Source organism: Hoplias malabaricus, chromosome 2 (genome assembly GCF_029633855.1).
Source record: "Hoplias malabaricus isolate fHopMal1 chromosome 2, fHopMal1.hap1, whole genome shotgun sequence".
Lineage (NCBI taxonomy): Eukaryota > Metazoa > Chordata > Actinopteri > Characiformes > Erythrinidae > Hoplias > Hoplias malabaricus.
The window spans coordinates 28383937-28403432 of record NC_089801.1 but is presented as its reverse complement, the minus strand read 5'-3'; the positions used below and the strand labels follow the sequence as shown (position 1 = coordinate 28403432).

Genomic DNA, 19496 nt, shown 5'->3' with positions numbered 1-19496 from the left:
AAATGTAGTGTTTTCTTTAAGGAACACAATTAAGTTTAAGACTGTTTAAAAGCTATTTTTATACATTTTTGTATCTTTGATTATATATATTCTGTACAATTAGAAATTAAACTAAAACAAAAATTAATAAAGACATTTAAATGTTTCCTCTTTTTTAAATTGTTACTCTTTCAAATACCTGTCAAATCTAAATATCGCTCCAAACAAATGTCTAAAAAAAATCTGGCACTAGGTATATTTTCTCAAAGTACGAGACTTTTAATAAAATGTTTCCTGCATTTCAGTCTAAACATGATATTCTTTGATAAGTTTGACCAAAATTAACAGTAATAGAAAGGTCATTCCAACTTCAATAGGCTGCAAACATAGTTTTTCTTATATTGCTATATTCAAACTACTGAAATGATACACATATTTGGGTTTTTGGAAGGATAAATAATAAATAAACAAGCATTTTACTTGGTTTTACTCCCTCCAATTAACACCCTGAATAAAAGAATATTAGCACTGATCAGAAAGCAATATTGTACCTCGGTGCAAATCCTTCAAACTCTTTAAATCAAATAAACAAAACTAAACAGAGACTTTAAAAGAACATTTGTGTTTTGGAGCAGTTCAGCATGTTTACGTTTTCAGATTTACTTTTCTTCCTAGAAGACATCAGTTTACGGTTTTCATTTCAACACATGACGTGGTGATTACCCATTAAGCAAGTGGTTTTTCCTTTGTTTCTTTCAAGAGAAATAAAGCAGTCATGACAATAAGAAAAACATTAGTTAATCATTATCACGATACGTCCCTCATCAATATTGACACTAAAAAACAAACACTCAAAACAATTTCTTATATGTTTTTTTCTGCATGTTTATGTGGGGTTTTAAGTAATAAAATACATCATCCAAAAACTGGACACAAACTTGGTCAAAGAAAACAATGCACGGCAGTCTTCATCGTGCTGTATTTTCCCTGTGCATTTAATATTGCACAGATCATATTAAAGTTTCAGTACATGACACAGTATATTATAATATGATGATTTTCTCTCAGTCATGCCATCTTTAAAACAGGCTGAGTTTATAATTCAAATGGGCTCACTGCAATATACAGAAAAATATCCTTCAGTTTTAATTTAACATAAGACTGAATATAGTTTTTTAAATTAAGTTATTTCTATGACAAATATGTGCAAAACACAACATTTTAAAAATGAGTACAAATGTTTTCCAACAAACAATCCACAGGCAGCAAAATTCATGTCATTCCCACAATTCACTGGATTCACTTTTTTTCGGCCTTTAAAACACTGACTAACGTTTATTTTAATATCAGGGAAGTCTGAAATATGAGCCAATAACGGTAATGCTGGGCAGAAACTGTAGAGGTGTCGTATTGGTGATATACAGTATTTCCATAGTGCACCTGTTTCAATGGACCTTGCAATTATCTGTTCAACAGCCCCCTCTTGTGGACAGCATCAGTGATTAGAATCCAGTATGATTTCATGCATCCAAAATTTTCCACACTACTTTGTATCTAAACACAAAGGCCCCAAACTACGTTTGGTTCATTGAAATCTTTTGATGGCTGCTTCAAGAAAAGAAAAGTATAAAACCATTTCAAAGTCTTAAGAGCCTTTAAAAGCTAAGAACCATTTAGAGACATTTAAGGCTGTTTTCCCAGACAGGGTTTAAGCCTAGTCTTGGACTACACACTATTTTGAACTGTGATATTCTATTCAAAGGAGGATATAGTCCAGGACTAAGCTTAATGTCTGTCTGGGAAAGCAGCCCTTAGTTTTTTAAAGAAAAGGTGGCAAGTGGTTGATTATTAGTCATTTGAGTTCAAAGTAAATTTATGATTTTTAATATCAACTTCCCCAAGAGACAACTTTATTTTGTGTGTTTATATACAGTCATAAATCATTTAAAATTACAGCTTTGACACTTTTCTTTATGCTTTAGTATTAAACCGGCTAATTGTGTTACTGTTCCTATAAGACGAATATATGTAAATGAGCTTTGGTCTAAATGAGTACCCTGTATTATTCTTCATTTAGAAGGCGGTGCAGGCTGAAACACTCGTTATATACCGGAGATGTTTTGAAGGGGCTGAGGAAAAAAAAAAAAAACATAAGTACCTTCTTTCAGCAACAAAAACCAACAACAAGAAGGCATAAGCAGGAGAAGCCACTCCTTGTTCTGAAGGTATGCGTATGCGCAGCGGATAATTGCTTGACCCAGTACAGTAGTTACAGGTGTAGTACAGGAGATACAGGTCTCTGGTCTCTCCTCATTCAGAGATAACAGACAGATCTTGGACATAAGGGTTCTCAATTAATCAACTATTCATTGAAGTTTTGAAAATTGATTAATCAATCAGAACAACTGATTATATCATCGCTGTTCAATGAAAAACATGTATCTCCAAAATAAGAACTTTACAAGAGAAGGGAAAAGCCTCCTTTAATTTCATTCATCCATTATCTGTAACCGCTTATCCAGTTCAGGGTCGCGGTGGGTCCAGAGCCTACCTGGAATCATTGGGCGCAAGGCAGGACTACACCCTGGAGGGGGTGCCAGTCCTTCACGGGGCAACACAGACATTCACTCACACATTCACACCTACGGTCGCCAATCCACCTACCAACGTGTGTTTTTGGACTGTAGGAGGAAACCCACGCAGACACCGAGACAACACACCAACTCACAGACAGTCACCCGGAGTGGGAATCTATCCCACAAACTCCAGGTCCCTGGAGCTGTGTGACTGCGACACTACCTGCTGCAAGAGCGTACCGAATGAATTTGAATGAATTTCAATGGAAATTAATGTAAAAAGATTTAAAATGTAACTTTCAAGCATTTCATTTGGTCAGTTCCAAATGAAATGTACTCTGCTGAGTTCAAATTGGCAAACTACAAATGGACAAAACTACTACTTGTTTCTCATCTGAATTCTTTGATCCACCAGAGGGCACAGTAACAGTTATGTGAAGAACAGAAAGAGACCAGTCAACTAAGCGAGCTCTGCATGTAGGAGGAATTAACTGAATAATGCCATGAAACACAGACTGAAATTTGACTGCTTTGTCAGGAATAACTCAGAATTCCAAAAGGTTTCTTGGGAAGATTGGATCGACTGGGGAGTGAATGGTGCATTCTGAAATGGAAAAGGTGTGCATACTACCACAGTTTTAAAGAGAATATAGGAAAAAGAGTTTTTCCATTATGTGAAGGCTTGGACCTTTTTAAAGGTATTACATTAAACCCAACAGACAACAGAGGACGAATAACAACTAGAGGGTGAGAGTTGATGTTGAACACTGGTATGGATGAATAGTCAATAAATGGCAGTCTGTTCAGAGGTAAGCCTCGTTGGTTATAACTGTATTTTGCTATAGTTTTCTTTTCTTAGTAATACAAGTCTTCAAATAAAATTTTTCTGCTGTCAAAAGATGTGTTAAAGGATTTAGACACTAACACAATCTTTCAGAGGAATGGATTGTAACAGTCTGCTTCATCGATGCTAAATCGTTTTGCGTTATACCTCTCTGTTACGCCGTGGAACAATGATCTTACGATAAGTTCGTCTCTCTGAGATGTTGCGCTTTACTTTCACCACAGGTGGAGGAGCCAGCTCCAATTCGAGAGACGGACTGGAATAAGATCTCTTTATCGTTCCATCCACATCACTGTTGTCTTCCTCTTCTTCAGCATTCCCTCGCCACAGCTCCTGGTCGAAAACTGAGAGGTCCGTCCCACCTGCTGTTTCAGAGCTTTTGCCAAGTCTCTGCCAGACCTCCAATATCTGAACATACACCTCATAACGACATCTCTGTGGAGAGGGGAAGCCACAAAGGTAAGAAAATAAATGAAAGTACTGGTAATCAACGTACATACAAACACAAAGGAAGGAGAACCTCCTAGACATTTGCATGTATTTATGTTTATTGAAATATTTGTATCCTCTGAAGTATCCTCATAAAATTTGCACTGGAGCTAAGGCCATGGAGACTAAAATATTAAAGCTTACATCCATCAAAAAGTGTTAGGAAATTTTAAAGGTAGCGTGTTATACCCCTTTTCCACAAGTTACACAGTTCTTAATGGAACTTCTATGATATGTTTTGATCAAAATACCACAAGGACCTAACACCACAGCACCGTTCTCCCCAAGTCTAAACAACCCTGTTCAATGCGACTGGTTTCAGCCACTGTGCCTTAAAATGATAAAGAGTGCACCCAAGAGTGAGGAGCAGAAACCCTGGTTTTAGTCATTTTTGTTTGGCTTTCTTACTCCTTTGTTTTAATTTAATCAGTGCTCTTATTTCTCCACTCTCGTTGTGTTTGGTTTGGTCTGTTGATGGTCTGTTCTCACATAAACTCCATAAACTTCCAGAACTGTGACTGGTGAAGCTCAGGGGAGGGGGCAGGACAATACAAATGTGTGTTCCCTCCATGTAAGATGCAGCACAAAGTCAAAAGAGCTTGTTTTATCCCATGTTTTCAGACTTAACCCACAAAAAGACTGACTGATTGTATCATTTCACAGTTTGTAGGAGCTCCAGATCCACAAATTAATGTGCACATACTTTTATATTAATTTTACATAATTTTATATATGTTCATGTCTGTTATATTGTGTTTCTTTTCTCTCTCTCTCTCGATCGTACACACACACAACTTTTCTGCACACGAAGTGATACATAGTGGGTAAAATGTAAGGTATAAGCTTCCTTTACTTGTTAAGCACTTTACTTCCTGTGGCCTCATAAAACTCTGGAAAAAGAAAACCCTTAATCCATCTCCAAACTTTTTGAATATGTCAAGTGTAAGGGGAAATACTTTTGTACAAACTACTCCTTTTAAATTTAAATCAACATGTAGTTCTTCAAAAAAGACCCTCCTATATTCAATGTGTTCTTAGAAACAAAGTCCCCCATATACACAAACCTCATGCTGTAGGTATTCCTCTCTAAGTCTGTGGTCCTCCAGTTCTCGAGCTTTGGCTTTGCGTACCTCTGGCGCCCTCAGCTGTAGTGCACTCAGGTCCTCTTGAAAAGACTGCAGCATGGCAGCATGAGACTGGAGCTGCTTCTCCTATTTATAAAACACAATTATAATACACAAGCAAGCTTTGTAATACCATCAATATCCTTTAGCTATGTTTCACTTCCTCTATTAAAATAATGAACAAAATATGTTAATGATCCTTCACAAGCAAGTGTAGATTCATCAGACTGCAAGAAAACAGACAACTGTTTCACACATTACACTCAGTAACATTACAAGAACAATTAAACATTTAATAAGAATTTTTGTTTTGTTGTTGCTGAATAAACAATCATTATGTAGATGCATTGTGTAGATTGTGATACAGATGTAAACAATAAATGAAAACTGGGCCAAACCAAAGCATTTGTGATTTGTACAAGGCTCTTCAGTTCGTAGTCCACAGTATGACTCTACAATACGTGACAGACTTTTCTTCCTCTCCACAAAAGTGCTGCTATTTTCCTCTCATGAACATGTCAGCACATGTATGTGTTAATTTAGAATGTAACATCAGATATAATCTGCTAATTTAGGTCTTAGAAGTTACTGCTGTGCTTTTACAAATGTACTATTCACTCTTTGTCTGAAGTCCATATCACCGCTGTCCAAAGAAAAACATATCTCCATTTTTGTCCAGTTTAGTTTACTCCATCATTTAAACACAGCAGCTGTCCTTCACATTGTGTGACAATTTCATGATGAATGGATCAATGGACCAATAGAAATGCTCAAAATTTACTTGGAATAAAACCTTTTTTTACAGTGACTTCCACTGAAAGTTAACATGGTTTTTGCTTTCTCCTGTAAAGTTACTCTTCTGGAGATACATGTTTTTCATTGGACAGCGACGATATTATATACACCAATCAACAATGACATTACGACCACCTTTTGTTTTTACATTTTCTCAACTACACTCTCCTTACAGGAGCACTTTGTACTTCTACAATTATAGACATGAGTCCATCTGTTGCTCTGCATACTTTGTTTGCCCACTTTCAGCCTGTTCTTCAATGGTCAGAACCCCCATAGGATCACCACAGAGCTGGCATGTTTTGGATCATCCGCAGTGCTACAGTGACACTGACGTAGTGGTGGTGATGTGTTTATGTGGATCAGACACAGCAGTTCTACTTAGTGTATACATTAACTGTCCATTAGACACATTAACCTTGTTTATCCACCTTGTAGATGCAAGGTCAGGGACAGTAACTCATCTGTTGGTGAACACTGTGTGGGTTGTCTTCTAGTTCTTAATCAGTGGTCACAGGGTGCTGATGGCTGAATATTTCTGGTTGGTGGACTATCCTCAGTCCAGGAGCACTGCTGTGTCTGATTCACTTGTACAGCATCACAGCAGCGCTGAGAATGATCCACCACCCAAGTCATACCTGCTCTTTGGCAGTCATGTGGGGGTAAATAAAGTATGCAGAGCAACAGATGGACTACAGTCTGCATTTACAGACTCCTGTATGGTCGGTGTAGCTGAGAGCATGGAGCATGAATGTAGAATCAAAAGGAGATCATAATTTTATGGTGTATAAATGGTTGTATAAATTTGAGACAAATTTTAAAAAAAAATCATGTATAGCAAAATTAAAATTTGCATGGGAAAAATGAATTACCAGAGTTAGTGCAGACTGAGTTGCTGGTAGGATGGGTCTACAGAACTTCTTCTGAGATCCCACAGCAGCAGGGAACGGAGGCGAGGAAAACAGAGCTGACACCAGATTGATTCGGCCAATCCAGGAATTCATCTGCTCTGTTGACCTAAAAAAGATACAGGGGAAAGAGATATCCAGTGTAAGCACAGTGAAGATCACTTCAAACAGTGGGTGAAGGTCTAGGAGTCAACACACTTACGCTGCTTCAAAAAGGAAGACTCTCCAGTCTGCGGTCTGAAGGCGGAACACATGGGGTCTCTTGGTGTAGTCTTCTGCCCTCTCTGCCAGTGCATGATGAACACTCAGCACCTCCTCAGAGCTCTGCCAGTCCTTTCTGTATTCATCCTGAAAAGGAGAGAAAATGATGCCAATTTTTATGGTTTTATTCTCATTACTTAATATATTTTTATATGATGTGAAGTACAAAGTCTATACCTTCTGTAGGTAGAGCACCATTCCTTTTAGTACAGCATAAAAGGTCTTCCAACTTCTCTTTCCCCAAGGAACTGTCATTAAGGTAAAGCAAAATTAATTGTACTAAAGACATTAACACCTCACAAACTACCACACTGTCACAATATATCAGTCATTAACTTGCACACTTACTGCGCTTCCCATCTATATCAGCATGTGCTTTGCGCTTTATGAAGCCTTTCTGGAACACAGTTGCCTTTTTGTCGTGAGCAAGATCCTGAAATGGATTGCTCTTTGACCGTAGAGAAGAATCCTGGTCTGAGTCTTGCTCCAAGGTCATAGATTTCACCAGTTCCTTCTCCTCTCTGAGAGGAAATGCACGAAAAAGTCGTTTTTAAAAAAGGGCAATACGTATGCAGCAGTATGTAAACCTATTTAATAAAATCAATAATAAAAACAGGCTAGATACACTCACACTGCCCACTCCAGTGGGTGATTCTTGATTGAGGTGTAAAATGCCTGAAATAGATTAATCACAGCTTCATTCAAATAAAATACCCTTTGCTTCTGAATGATTTATGGAAACAGTAAAGTTTATCACCTGACTAGTTTACGTTTGACGTATGTGACGTGTTAACTAACTCACTCAAAATGAGCAGTTCAGCTCTCAAGATCTCCCACAATAAATGAGAGATATACCACAGAAGCTTATTTGTTTTTAAATAATAATAATAAACTACTCTTACCTTCAGCAAATCTTTGTTGAAATTTTCTCCTTCGTTCATCCCATCCAGATTAGACACAAAGTCAGCTGAGGACATGGCCTTTCCAACATTCTGAAGTAAAACAAAGAAGATTCTATTGACCAACAATTGGCAATATGTTTTTAAAGTGTTTTAACACAATATACAAACCCCATTTCCAAAAAAAGCTGGGAGACGCTAAAAACGTAAATAACCATTTGCTAATACACTTAAAACACACGTTGGTAGGTGGATTGGCGACTCAAAAGTGTCCGTAGGTGTGAGTGTGTGTGTTGCCCTGTGAAGGACTGGCGCCCCCTCCAGGGTGTATTCCTGCCTTGCGCCCAATGATTCCAGGTAGGCTCTGGACCCACCGCGACCCTGAACTGGATAAGCACTTACAGATAATGAATGAATGAATGAATAATACACTTAAATCTTTATTTAACAAACAAAGAAACATTTCCTGTCTTTTCAATAATTAAATTATTTTATTTATTAAATATAAAAGTCATGTTTACCACTGGGTCACATCACCTTTTCTTTTAATTGTACCTTTTAATCATTTGGGAATTGATGATACAAACTGTTGCAGTTTTGCCAAGGGGGATTTTTGTCTATTCATTTTGTATACAAACAGCTCAACACTCTGTGCTCACAGTTGTCTGATTCTCCTCTTTATCATGCACCACATGTTTTCAATAGGAGACAGATCTGAACTGTAGACAGGCCAGTTAAGCACACACTATGTCTATAAAGACAGCTATTGAAAGTTCTACAGAACAAAGCCTCTAATATATGTCCTGCTAATATAGACATGAAGTTCTTGTGAAGAGACCTAATACTTAAGGCATCTCCAGAGTCTCAGTATAAGCCTCTGCATCAATGGCAACTTCACAAATATGCAGATTACCCATGTTGTGGGTACTGAAGACCCCATGACATCAAAGCTGCACAGATGAAGGTTTTCACACTTTTCATTTGTAAAAAATTTGGATGGTCTTTTTCATCTTTGGCACAAATCCTCCATCTGCATTCTCCAAAACAAGCTGAAACCACAGAACTAAATTCCACAGCCTTTCAGTCCATCTCAGATTACTTTGGGCCCAGAGAATTCACTGGTGTTTTAAAGGCGCAAAATTAATTCATGGCTTCCTCTTTGTAGAATACAGCTTCATGGTGCATTTCTTGATGCAGCAGCAGACTGTTTTAAGTGACAATGATTTTCCTGTGTCCATAACAGTAACATGACTGTTCCTCAAAAATACCACTTCAGAGCTTGATGGTCACACCCACTAAGCAGCAGTTTCCACCCTTGGCCTTTACACACTGAGATTTCTCTATCTCTATCTATCTATCTTTACACTTATATAGCACCTTTCTAGACACCCAAGGACGCTTTACAATCCACACTGCTCAGAACATTTAGAACACTCAATCCACACACACACACTGGCAAGAAGCGGCAGCCAAACGCACACAGCGTACTCTCGACCAGGAACGACCGTCCACCTGGAGGACTGCATCGGGCACTAGGATTTCACCCAGGACAGAGCGCCAATCCATATCTGGGCACATACACATTCACTCACACAAACAGACATTCATTCACATACAGACTCATCCACTCACACACCAGGACATTTTATTAGAGAAGCCAATTCACCTACCCTCCATGTTTTTGGACTGTTTCTCGACTCTCTGAATCTTTTCATGGTCTTGTGAACAACCTAAACCTACTTTGTAACCCAATTTTGTGCTGAGGAATGCCGTCTGTTAACGGACTGAAAATTCTCTTGTGAAGTTTGACCGAAGACTAAGCTTTTGGTGGATGCCCCTTTTATAACTTTTACATTCATCTGCTTATGGTGTAATGCTTTAAAAACTGTGACATTTATTTCCTTATTTTGCCCCTATCCCACCTTTTTGGAGTGAGTTACAGGCATCAAATGCTAAATGTAGTTCATATTTGCAGAACACAATCAAGTTGGTGAGAGAAAGCATTGGAAATATTTTCTTGATACTTTTAAAGTAATTAAACAAATTGAAGTGGGTCTGAACCCTCCTGGACATGGGGTTTGTGTGTCGTGTTTCAAAATGTCTTCCTAGAAACTTTATATTATGGAGAGACTCTTCACATACATGCATCTCAATTACCAATAACTGTTCCTATAAAGAACCAGCCATCTCCATGGCACTGGGCAAAGAACAACTTTGGCTCTCAGCTCTTCAGTTCCAGCTATGAAGTCAAACTTACTTGTCCATGTAGGTCTGTATTAAGAAGCATTACAGCACAGGTGAGCGTGAGAACAGACACAGATGAAGAGAACACGTGGGGGTTACACTGCTGATAACGGCAGGAGAAGCGTTCCAACACTCTCTCCCTCTCCTGAGTTTCTCCGATCAGAACCACCTCTTTTAGAAATGACCTAGGAGCAGGATTAGACATAAAATCACAGGAACACAAGGAGGCAATATTTTAAGAGTTTATACCTGAATTTACATAAGAGCTTTAAGTATTATGTCCCTGAAAATTGAAGATCTTACCGAAGAGCTTCATCCAAGCTTTGATCTGCGAAATCAAAGAACTTCAAGTACTCTTCCCCTACAGCACGACTGAACTCGTTGCTAATTTGAGAAAAAGAAAATGTACAGTGTGATAAAGGACAATTCTGGCAGATTAGTCCTAGAAATACAGTAAGGGTGTGCTCAACAGTGACTCACTCCTTGTCCAGATGTCGGACCACATCTGTACGTTGAACATCCTCGAGCTTGTACAGTTTCTCAGCAAGTCTCTTGGCCTCTTCCCTGTCCACAACCTGCACTCTGCCATTCTCACTGGGAAGCACAGACTCCAGCATCTGTCCCTCCAGTTGTTCCTTTGGCCCATGCATATGCTCTGCTAATGACTGCTCCGTCTGTTCTGTATGCTCTGATTGCTCTTCCTCATTCTGCTGGATATACTCAATGTGCTTTTGTCTTTCAGTCTGTTGCAGTAGATCTAACTGTTTGGTTTGTTTGTTCTCTAGAGTTGAGGGACATGAGGGTTCTGCCTCAGTGGAACTTTCTGAATGTTTTGACAATTCTGGCAGTTGCATCTTAACGGAATTTTCTGGTTGTTTTGACATTTGAGAGGGTTCTTGTTCACAGGAACATTCAGACCGGTCTGACTGTTCAGAGGGTGGCATGTCTTTGCAATCTTCTTGTTTTTTTGAGGGTTCTGTCTCAGTAGAACATTCTGATTCCTTTGACTCTTCTGAGGGCTCCTCATCAACTACAATCTCCTGTTCCTCTTGTTTAGACTCTTCAGAATATTCCAGATCACCTAAAGATTCTGATGGTTCCCTGTGTTCCGCAAGTTCTGTTTCCACTGAGCTTTCAGTTTGCTGTTCACATGTTGGTTCCTCTTGCTTGTCAGCCCGTGCTGACTCTTTCACCTTCTGAAAACTTTCAGCATGTTGTAATTGCTCCAGTTGCATAGCCTCATCATCACCAATCATATCCAGTGTTGCAACAAGGATGACCTGTTGTGTCTTTTCTGAATTTCCTGTTGTTTCTGCATGTTCTGTCTGTAAAATCGCAGGCTCTTGCTCTGGATCTACTGCTTTGTTAGCATCACAGAGACAGATAGAAGGTTGTTTTTCTTGTTCTGATACTTCAGTAATACTGAGAGAATGTGTTTGATCTGACAGTTCCACTAGGAGAGGCTCCACACATTGTTGTCCCTCTTCCTGTTCATGAATTTCACTTGCACTCAACTGGCATGCAAAATATTGATCCTCTTCATATTCTATAAAAGAGAAAACAGAGAGAAGCTGATTTGAATTCATGTAAAATGCCATTCATCATCTAGCCCAGGGATGACAAACTATGGTCCTGGGGTCCACGTGTCCAGTACTACTCTTCCTGCTCTTAAAACACCAAATAAATTTACTAATTTATCAGGTGTGCCTGATAAATCATTACACACCTACATTTTAGGTTTGTTTTTTTACATTAACCTAACAGTTGTTATAGTGTGTCTTTACCATTAGACACATACCATTTTGGATGTCAGAATCTCCTTCATTTCCATTTCCAGAGGAGAGCCCTATTACTTCATTCTCTTCAGATGCATCTTCAGATGCGTCTTCAGGTGCATCTTCAGGTGCATCTTCAGGTGCATCTTCAGGTGCATCTTCAGGTGCATCTTCAGGTGCATCTTCAGGTGCATCTTCAGGTGCTTGCTCTGGCCCAATTAAAGAGTCCTGTGATGTGTCATCTTCTTCTTTTGGAGTTTCGGATCTTTCAAGACCCACCTGAATGCCCAACTCCTCCGTACAAACAGAATCTTTTATTCCATTTGTACTGTTCTCAGATGTCTCCGATTCTGTATCTGAATTGTCTGAAAAAGCAAAACATATTTTGTTAAAAGTTTCCATTTTAAGACATTTTCCAATGACTCATTCTGTACAGTCGTACAATGTTGCTTTCACTAATATGCTATTATAATTCATGTTCAATAAATGGCTAAACAGTATGATAACCATGAACTACACCTCTCAGCCAAGAGGCAAATGGAAAATTGTGGTAGGTGCATGTAGGCCTACACACATACATAAATAAAAGAGGAAGTCATACTTAAAATTCTAAGAATGAGAATGAGGTGTGTTACTATAAACAAACAATTAACTTCAAAGTTAATAGACACATGTTCAATTTTTACAGCCCTCTAAAAATTGCCACAACTGAAACATCATATGAAAGTACCATGGGAAATTCTATTCACAAGATAGGCGTTACCTTTGAATGGTTCTTGATCTTTCTCATTGGATGGCATCACACATGTATCCTGCACATCCCATGTCTGAGAAAAAATAACAAACATAAACTTCTGTTACTGTTTTAAAATTTTACTTTTGAGAGTGACAAATAGTAGTCAGTGCAGAATAATAAATAAATAAATAAATAAATAAAGGTTGTGGAATAAAATATTTTATATAATCCACTTTGGTAAGTTATAATTCAGCTTTGGACCTCTTATATGTATGTGATTTCCAGTCAAAACCGTCAGACTAAGTACTTATGTAGTGCTCATTTTTCAGTATAAATAAATAAATAAAATTATGGAAAAGTTTTTTCAGTATTTAATTTTGTGTTTTTTTATTTATTTATGTTTTTACATTTATAATTTCATAGCTTCTGTTCACTATGGAAGATATGTAGTCTTCCAGATAAATCTGAATATATACATATCCATCTCAAAAGTTGCTTGTGTTTCCTGCTGCTCACAATCCAAATAATCTAATACATATTTAACTATGCTGAGGTCAGTCAATTGAGTGGGATGTTCTTCTCACATGTGAAAGCATAGATAACCGTTTTTAATTTGGACAATGTACTCTATACTTTTTAATAAACTGAACTTCAGTGCTCTGAAGTCCTATTTTTCAAAAGAAATATCCACTGAAAGCTTCATGCTCATTTTTCAACTGTAGATACACATATCATATTGTTATGAGTGAAAGAACAAATGGCTGTCAATAAGCCATTATTTTGTCTTCAAAATTTGTTAAAAAACCAAATATAATGGTGAATTCAGAACAAATGGACTCACCATCAAAGTGCACAGACCTCAACATTATTACATATTTTTGGGACTTTGGGTTGTCAGAAGCAGAACTTCTACTTCTAAATTGAACTAAAACCATGTAAAACTTTAATAAAGTAAATAGAATGAAACACTGAATATTGAAACTTTGCATAACTGTGGAGCTGATGAGGTTCTTTTGTAATTGTCTGTTAAATATATAGTCTGCTAATATCCCTGAAATTATAAAGTAATAATTTCCTATTTTGAAGGGAAATAACTAGGTTATAAATAAATAAAGATGGAAATCTGCAACTTATTTTACGGAATAAATAAAGCATTACTATCATAGTTATTAACTTGGCACTGATCTCTCCATTTTCACCCACACATACATATTAAAAGCCAGTGCTCTAGAAGCTAAACCACACAGTCCTTCCTGTTTGGCTGCTACATACCTGGCAGGAATTGACATTGTTTTCTGTAGAAACAGCTGGCCCTAGCTGCAATTCAGCATCAGTATCTGTCGGTCCAGTCTCCTCTTCTGGTATCAAGTCAATTACGTTGACCGCAAAAGACGTCAAGTCAGAAGACAGTGGACTAATGGTCCAGTCCAAGCTAGCCCCACCACTAGAGTTTAGCTCATCCGCAGAGCTTATATCTGGTGAGGAGTCTTCTGTAGGTGTCTGTGGCATATCCCACTGCACAGTGGCACAGTTCAAGTGCATGCTGGGTACCCTAATGGGGTACACTGCCAGGGAGACTCCATGTTCCGAGGTTTCTTGATTCTCTAAAGGTTCCTGGGTCCTGTCTCTGCACTTTTCTTCTTGGCATTGGTTGCTCTCTTGCTCTATCCTCTCTATGTACAGCTTGGCCTCCAAATAAGGCTGAGGTTTCTCTACCTCAAAGCCATCAGTTTCCTGATAGGGTGGCTGCACCGGAAGAACAAGATTCCTCTCCATGGCCAGGAATCTCAGATCCTCAGGCGTTGAAGTAGAGACAATGAGGACAGGCGAGAAGACTCAGTACTGATTCTTCATTATGCCGGTAAGTGGGGCATCCTTCTCAGTCGAAATTACTGGTAACTCCCACACTGAAAAGACGCTGGGTTAGAAATATCTGTAGGAGCAGAGATATAGCAAAGAAAATTTGTTGATTTGAAAAATGTCTTTAAGTTTACGGAAGCCATGTAATAAAATATGAATTGAATAATTAATTTAATTAATATTCATTCAATTAATTAATTATGCCCATTAAAATAAACACTCACAGTATTAAACATTACAATTTAGATGTTAGTCTATCTAAGCGATCAAGAAAAGTTGAGTAAGAAAAGTAGATCTCTCAACCAAAATGTACCTTCATGGTACATTTACAGAAGTAATTCTACAACACTTAAAAATACTGTATGTAAAATTGAAGAAAACTTCGATTGAAACCTTGGTAAACAGCCATAAGTCACAGCATACATTTACAAAGAGTAAAACCTGATGTAGTTTTCTTCATATTCAACAAGAAACATATATTTAAAGAGGAGTCAACATGGCTGCTAAATTAAACACGATATTTCTGGCTGTCAGCATGCTTCATCATAACTAGTCACCACTCAACCACTGACCATAAAACATAAGTTAGTACTTCTCCCGCTATAAATGAGATCAAACTGAACCAAAAAATATATACTGTACTTCTACTCACCTTCATATAACTGTCTTTCTGATAAAGGCCATAACCAAACGCCCTTTCTAAACTTCACTCTGAGAGGTGCACAGCGGATGTGCCTTGCAATGACTTTCTGCACAGGCGTCACTGAGGCACAGTTATACTTCCTGGCCACAAACAAACCACTACATAGAGAGAGGGAGAGACAGAGAAAAAGAGAGGGTGGTTGGGGAAGTTTAAGAGAGATGCAGTTGGATTAAGATTAAGGGTGTGCATCTCAGCGGTTGTTTTACTGGTGAGATAAAAATTCTTATAATATTTTAAGCACATTTTGACTGTGGTAGAGACACAGGAGGTTATCAGTGTACATTTTCTATAACAGGCGTTCACTCTCATTTAAAATAACAGTGAAGTCAGTGCCTCAGAGTTTCTACTCACATCATTTAACCCACATCCGGGTCCATTTTCTTCTTCATTTCCTGCTGGTGTTCACCTCATCACTTCCTGTAGGTTATTAAAAAAAACACCAATTCCTCAGCAAACACTTAACAACTAATGTCAGAAAGGTGACCCTCATGCACTGTAGACCACTCCCTGATGTTTGAGAGGTCTTGTCTTTAGCCAAATCTCAGCAGTCATCAGTGAGGCATGTGTACTATAACAACAAAGCTCAAGCTAAATCGTAGATGGATTTGTTACCCTGAGCTGTCTCTAGACGGTGTTAAAACATACAAGTGATTGTTCTATTTTAAACCTCTGAGTTTTTCTGGGGAACTGAGAGTCAGATGGCCATCATTGCGCAAAGCCCTTGCAAAACAGCTGACGTTTTTAAAGTCATCTTTATGCTGAGCCTCTGTGTGAAATACATACAAAACAGTACGACATACAGGTTTAGACTAGTACACAAACAGCATGTATAAAAAAGCCTAATAGAATATATGTTAGATGGGTATTTTAGCATTTTTTCCAAAATATCAGCATAATTAAATGGTTCAAATGTAAACAAAGTACTTCAGAATGTTTGACTATAAAATGCTATGCTCTAGAGAAACTAGTCTGATTTGTTTACAATGGTGGTGATAGGATCCGGATGTCCCGAAGTTTTAATCACTTTAAAAGGGTATAACAGACATTTTTTTTCTTTTTACCTAAATGAATATGCCCCATAAAGGAGACACTGCTTTACAATAGTTCCGACATTGTCCTAAATATGTCAATAGTCAAGAGGTTCAAGAAAACTTTAAAGTAAACATTAGAGTGCCTCCAATGAAAAGTGTTTCAAAGAGAGTCCCAAATAAGCAAATTCAGACAGAGAGGTTTTCTTACATCATTAGCCTAAAGAACCAATCCCATCAAGGTACTTTCAAGAGGCAGGTGAGTTGTGGACGGGTAAGTTCAGACAGAGACAGGAACTAACTTCATATACATAGATTCATGTGTAAAGAATAATAGCATAGGTGTAGAGTTATAAAACATGTATTTTTTTAATTGAGCCCAAAGCATCTGTGCAGCATCTTTATTTTTTAAGAGCATACATTATGACTCTTGGTTTCCCTCAACATTAATGTAAGAGGAATCAATAACTAAGCTTATGTACACTGCAAAATCTCTCTTCAAAACACTTATGATCTTGTTTATATCTACAACAACTGAATCAGAAAAACATTTTAAAACTTTGCAAGCAATGTCAGTCACTGGCTTTTATCAAATTAAAGAAGAACTCCACCAAAGACGAAGAAATGACAACTAATATTAAAGTATACCCGGACTTGTTATGTCTCATTTGTGGAGCATAATAACAATGCAGCAAGTCTGAAATAAAATCTGCGAAGCACCCAAACCACTTCTGTATGTTCACACTTACCTCAACGACCGCTAACGCCAGTTTGAAAAAGCAAAACAGCTCCGATCAAGTTTACAATAACCGAATTATTTGGACACTACACGTCATTGAGCATTCGTTGTTTTTGAGTGCCTCTCAGTCATGAATGCTAACCAGCGCTGAAAGCCAGCTGAGCAACTCCAGCCAAGCTGCTGAGTTACAGCCTGAGGTGACGTTCTGAAGTCACAAGTTACTACAAAGTTCATTCAATGTGCTCTCCATCAAAAGGTTCATTATCTTGTGTCTTTGCAGATGATCTTTCGGACAAGCTCCGCTGAAGCTCTGCTGATAGGGAAGTGGAGGGGTGAGGGGAAACGCGCTTGGACACTGAACACCCAGCGAACGAGTGAAACAAGACACCTGGCTGGTGTGAAGTATCACAAAGGCGGAAAGTTACCTGAGATGTGGAAGTCTGAACCAACACCCACTGGAAAATCACCCCTATGACCACTAGAGGGAGCCCCCCGATAGATCGAAGGCTTGAGACAATCTTTAGCCAATAGCACAGTTCTAAAATATCTCAATATATATTTTTTAAAGGATAAGTCATTTTTACCAACAAATAACGTCAAGTAATTATTTTATATTTTTTGTATTCCCTGAATGGAACAGTTTTCTCCATATGTGGTAGTAATGTTTAAAACAGATTAAAGCCCTCTAATTAACGCTCTCCCTAACCCCACTGGTACTGTTAATGTGCGCTCAGTGCCACAAGTTCCATGTCAGTTTTAGGTGTTGCATCACAGCAACCACAATAATACAACACGGCATCCCACTTACTCATGGTCCTCCACCTACCTACAACACACCTCAGCCATTCCAGACAGTATTTCCAAACAGGTCTGTGCTCTCCTTACCCACAACCACTGACAAACCTTTCTAATTCTGATAACTCAGTCACAGCTACCCGAAGTTTCCGGCCCCTAATGCTGAACTGCACAAACAGGGATGTGGCAGACTTAGATACAAATCCCCCAGTTTTACATGTACCTACCACCTGCATTCCCTCACCTCAGCCCGTGTCTGTATACTTCAGCTTCTTCCTTTTTGTTCTGTTCTGAACACTTCACCAGTCCCTAGAGTCTTGCCTTACAGGCTATGCATAAGAAAAAAGAATATTTTTCATGAATTTGCAATTAATTTAATTTACAATTTGTGCTCATGCTTTTTATTAATTGGTAGTTAAAATGTCTTAACATAAGATCCCACATTTAACAAGTCATTCCTTTCATTTAAATCATGAACACATTTTAAAAACCTGTGGCAGCATTATACTTTTCTTACAATTTGAAAACAGATGTTTCATTTGGTTCTATTTGTGCACAAATGGATAAATTATTGTAAAATATAGGGTCGGACACAAATTATGATATTTTCCTTTAGTCCAGCCCTGATCCTAGCAAATAACATTTCCTAGTTCAACACCCCCCACTTTAAAGAGACTCCTGCAATATTTTTTATTGCAATATCTTTCAAATTAAAAACATGTATCTTCATTTTGTTGATTTTTAATTTACTACATCATTTGAACACAGTAGCAGTCATTCTTTATCTGTAAGCGCTTATCCAGTTCAGGGTCGCGGTGGGTCCAGAGCCTACCTGGAATCATTAGGCGCAAAATGGGAATACACCCTGGAGGGGGAGCTAGTCCTTCACAGGGCAACACACACTCAGACACTTTTGGGTCGCCAATCCACCTACCAACGTGTGTGTTTGGTCGAGGGAGGAAACCAGAGCACCCGGAGGAAACCCACGTGGACACAGGGAGAACACACCAACTCCTCGCGGGAATCGAACCCACACTACCTGCTGCGCCACCGTGCCAAATCATGTGAAAATCTCATAATTGGACCAATAGAAATGCTCCAGTATAACTTGAAATAAATTAAGTGTACATTCACTTCCAATGAAAGTTAAGATGGATTTTCCTTTAATCTGTTAATTTACTCCTCCAGGGTGTATTCCCGCCTTACGCCCAATGATTCCAGATAGGCTCTGGACCCACCGCGACCCTGAAATGGATAAGCAGTTACAGATAATGAATGAATGAATGAATGTTAAGTTACTACTTTGGGAGATACATTTTTTTAATTGGACAGAGATATGGTTTGTTTTCAAGGTGTATGGTTTGTAATTCATCAACAGTTATCCATTGTTCTAATGATAAAACAGGCATCATTGTCTTTGCTGGTAGTTAAATTAGCAACTTGTTTTTCAGTTGAATTTGTCAGGTAATATTTAAAATCAGATCTCAGCCATTTTATCCCATATGTTGGGGGAACAGTAGCCTGGGTGTGCCCCAAACCAGTTTTAATCATGGCCACTCTCATATGGGGAAATCCCCAGTTTGGAGAATAGACGGTTCACTCAGGGACTACAAATCAATGCAATACTTCATCTCATGTGAGCTGCGGTTTAAGGTGTGTGTTGTTGTTGTTGTTGTTTCACTTCTTGGTGGTAAAACCGACTTAATGGTATTTTAATGTGAAAGGGTATAACTCAAACATA

The 19496-nt window shown here is 38.3% G+C and overlaps 1 protein-coding gene across 3 annotated transcripts; it reads right to left on the bottom strand.

Moving 5' to 3' along the window:
- Positions 1-287: 287 nt before the first annotated feature.
- LOC136686188 (PH and SEC7 domain-containing protein 4) lies at positions 288-18063 on the bottom strand. 3 transcript variants are annotated; one of them, XM_066659793.1, is made up of 17 exons: positions 18000-18063; positions 15545-15610; positions 15143-15291; positions 13903-14563; positions 12658-12721; positions 11918-12259; positions 10600-11665; positions 10423-10503; positions 10133-10304; positions 7879-7968; positions 7608-7651; positions 7325-7497; positions 7154-7224; positions 6918-7063; positions 6680-6824; positions 4953-5099; positions 288-3834 (listed from the first exon to the last, which is right to left on the bottom strand). In XM_066659793.1, exons 4-17 carry the CDS (start codon positions 14404-14406, stop codon positions 3541-3543), a joined length of 3339 nt encoding a protein of 1112 aa, XP_066515890.1. In that variant the 5' UTR covers positions 14407-14563; positions 15143-15291; positions 15545-15610; positions 18000-18063; the 3' UTR covers positions 288-3540. The 3 variants fall into 3 exon arrangements, with proteins under 3 accessions (XP_066515890.1, XP_066515889.1, XP_066515891.1); XM_066659792.1 differs by lacking the exon at positions 18000-18063 and adding an exon at positions 16971-17440; XM_066659794.1 differs by lacking the exon at positions 18000-18063 and adding an exon at positions 16433-16470.
- Positions 18064-19496: the final 1433 nt, after the last annotated feature.

What these genes read in the sequence shown, in the direction of transcription:
- LOC136686188 (XM_066659793.1), bottom strand. Translation starts at nt 14,406, where the DNA reads ATGGAGAGGAATCTTGTTCTTCCGGTGCAGCCACCCTATCAGGAAACT. An exon ending in GTCCGACATCTGGACAAGGA is followed by an intron (nt 10,504 to 10,599) that starts GTGAGTCACTGT and finishes TTCTCAAATTAG; the next exon opens with CAACGAGTTCAGTCGTGCTG. An exon ending in TGATATAGATGGGAAGCGCA is followed by an intron (nt 7,225 to 7,324) that starts GTAAGTGTGCAA and finishes CCTTAATGACAG; the next exon opens with TTCCTTGGGGAAAGAGAAGT.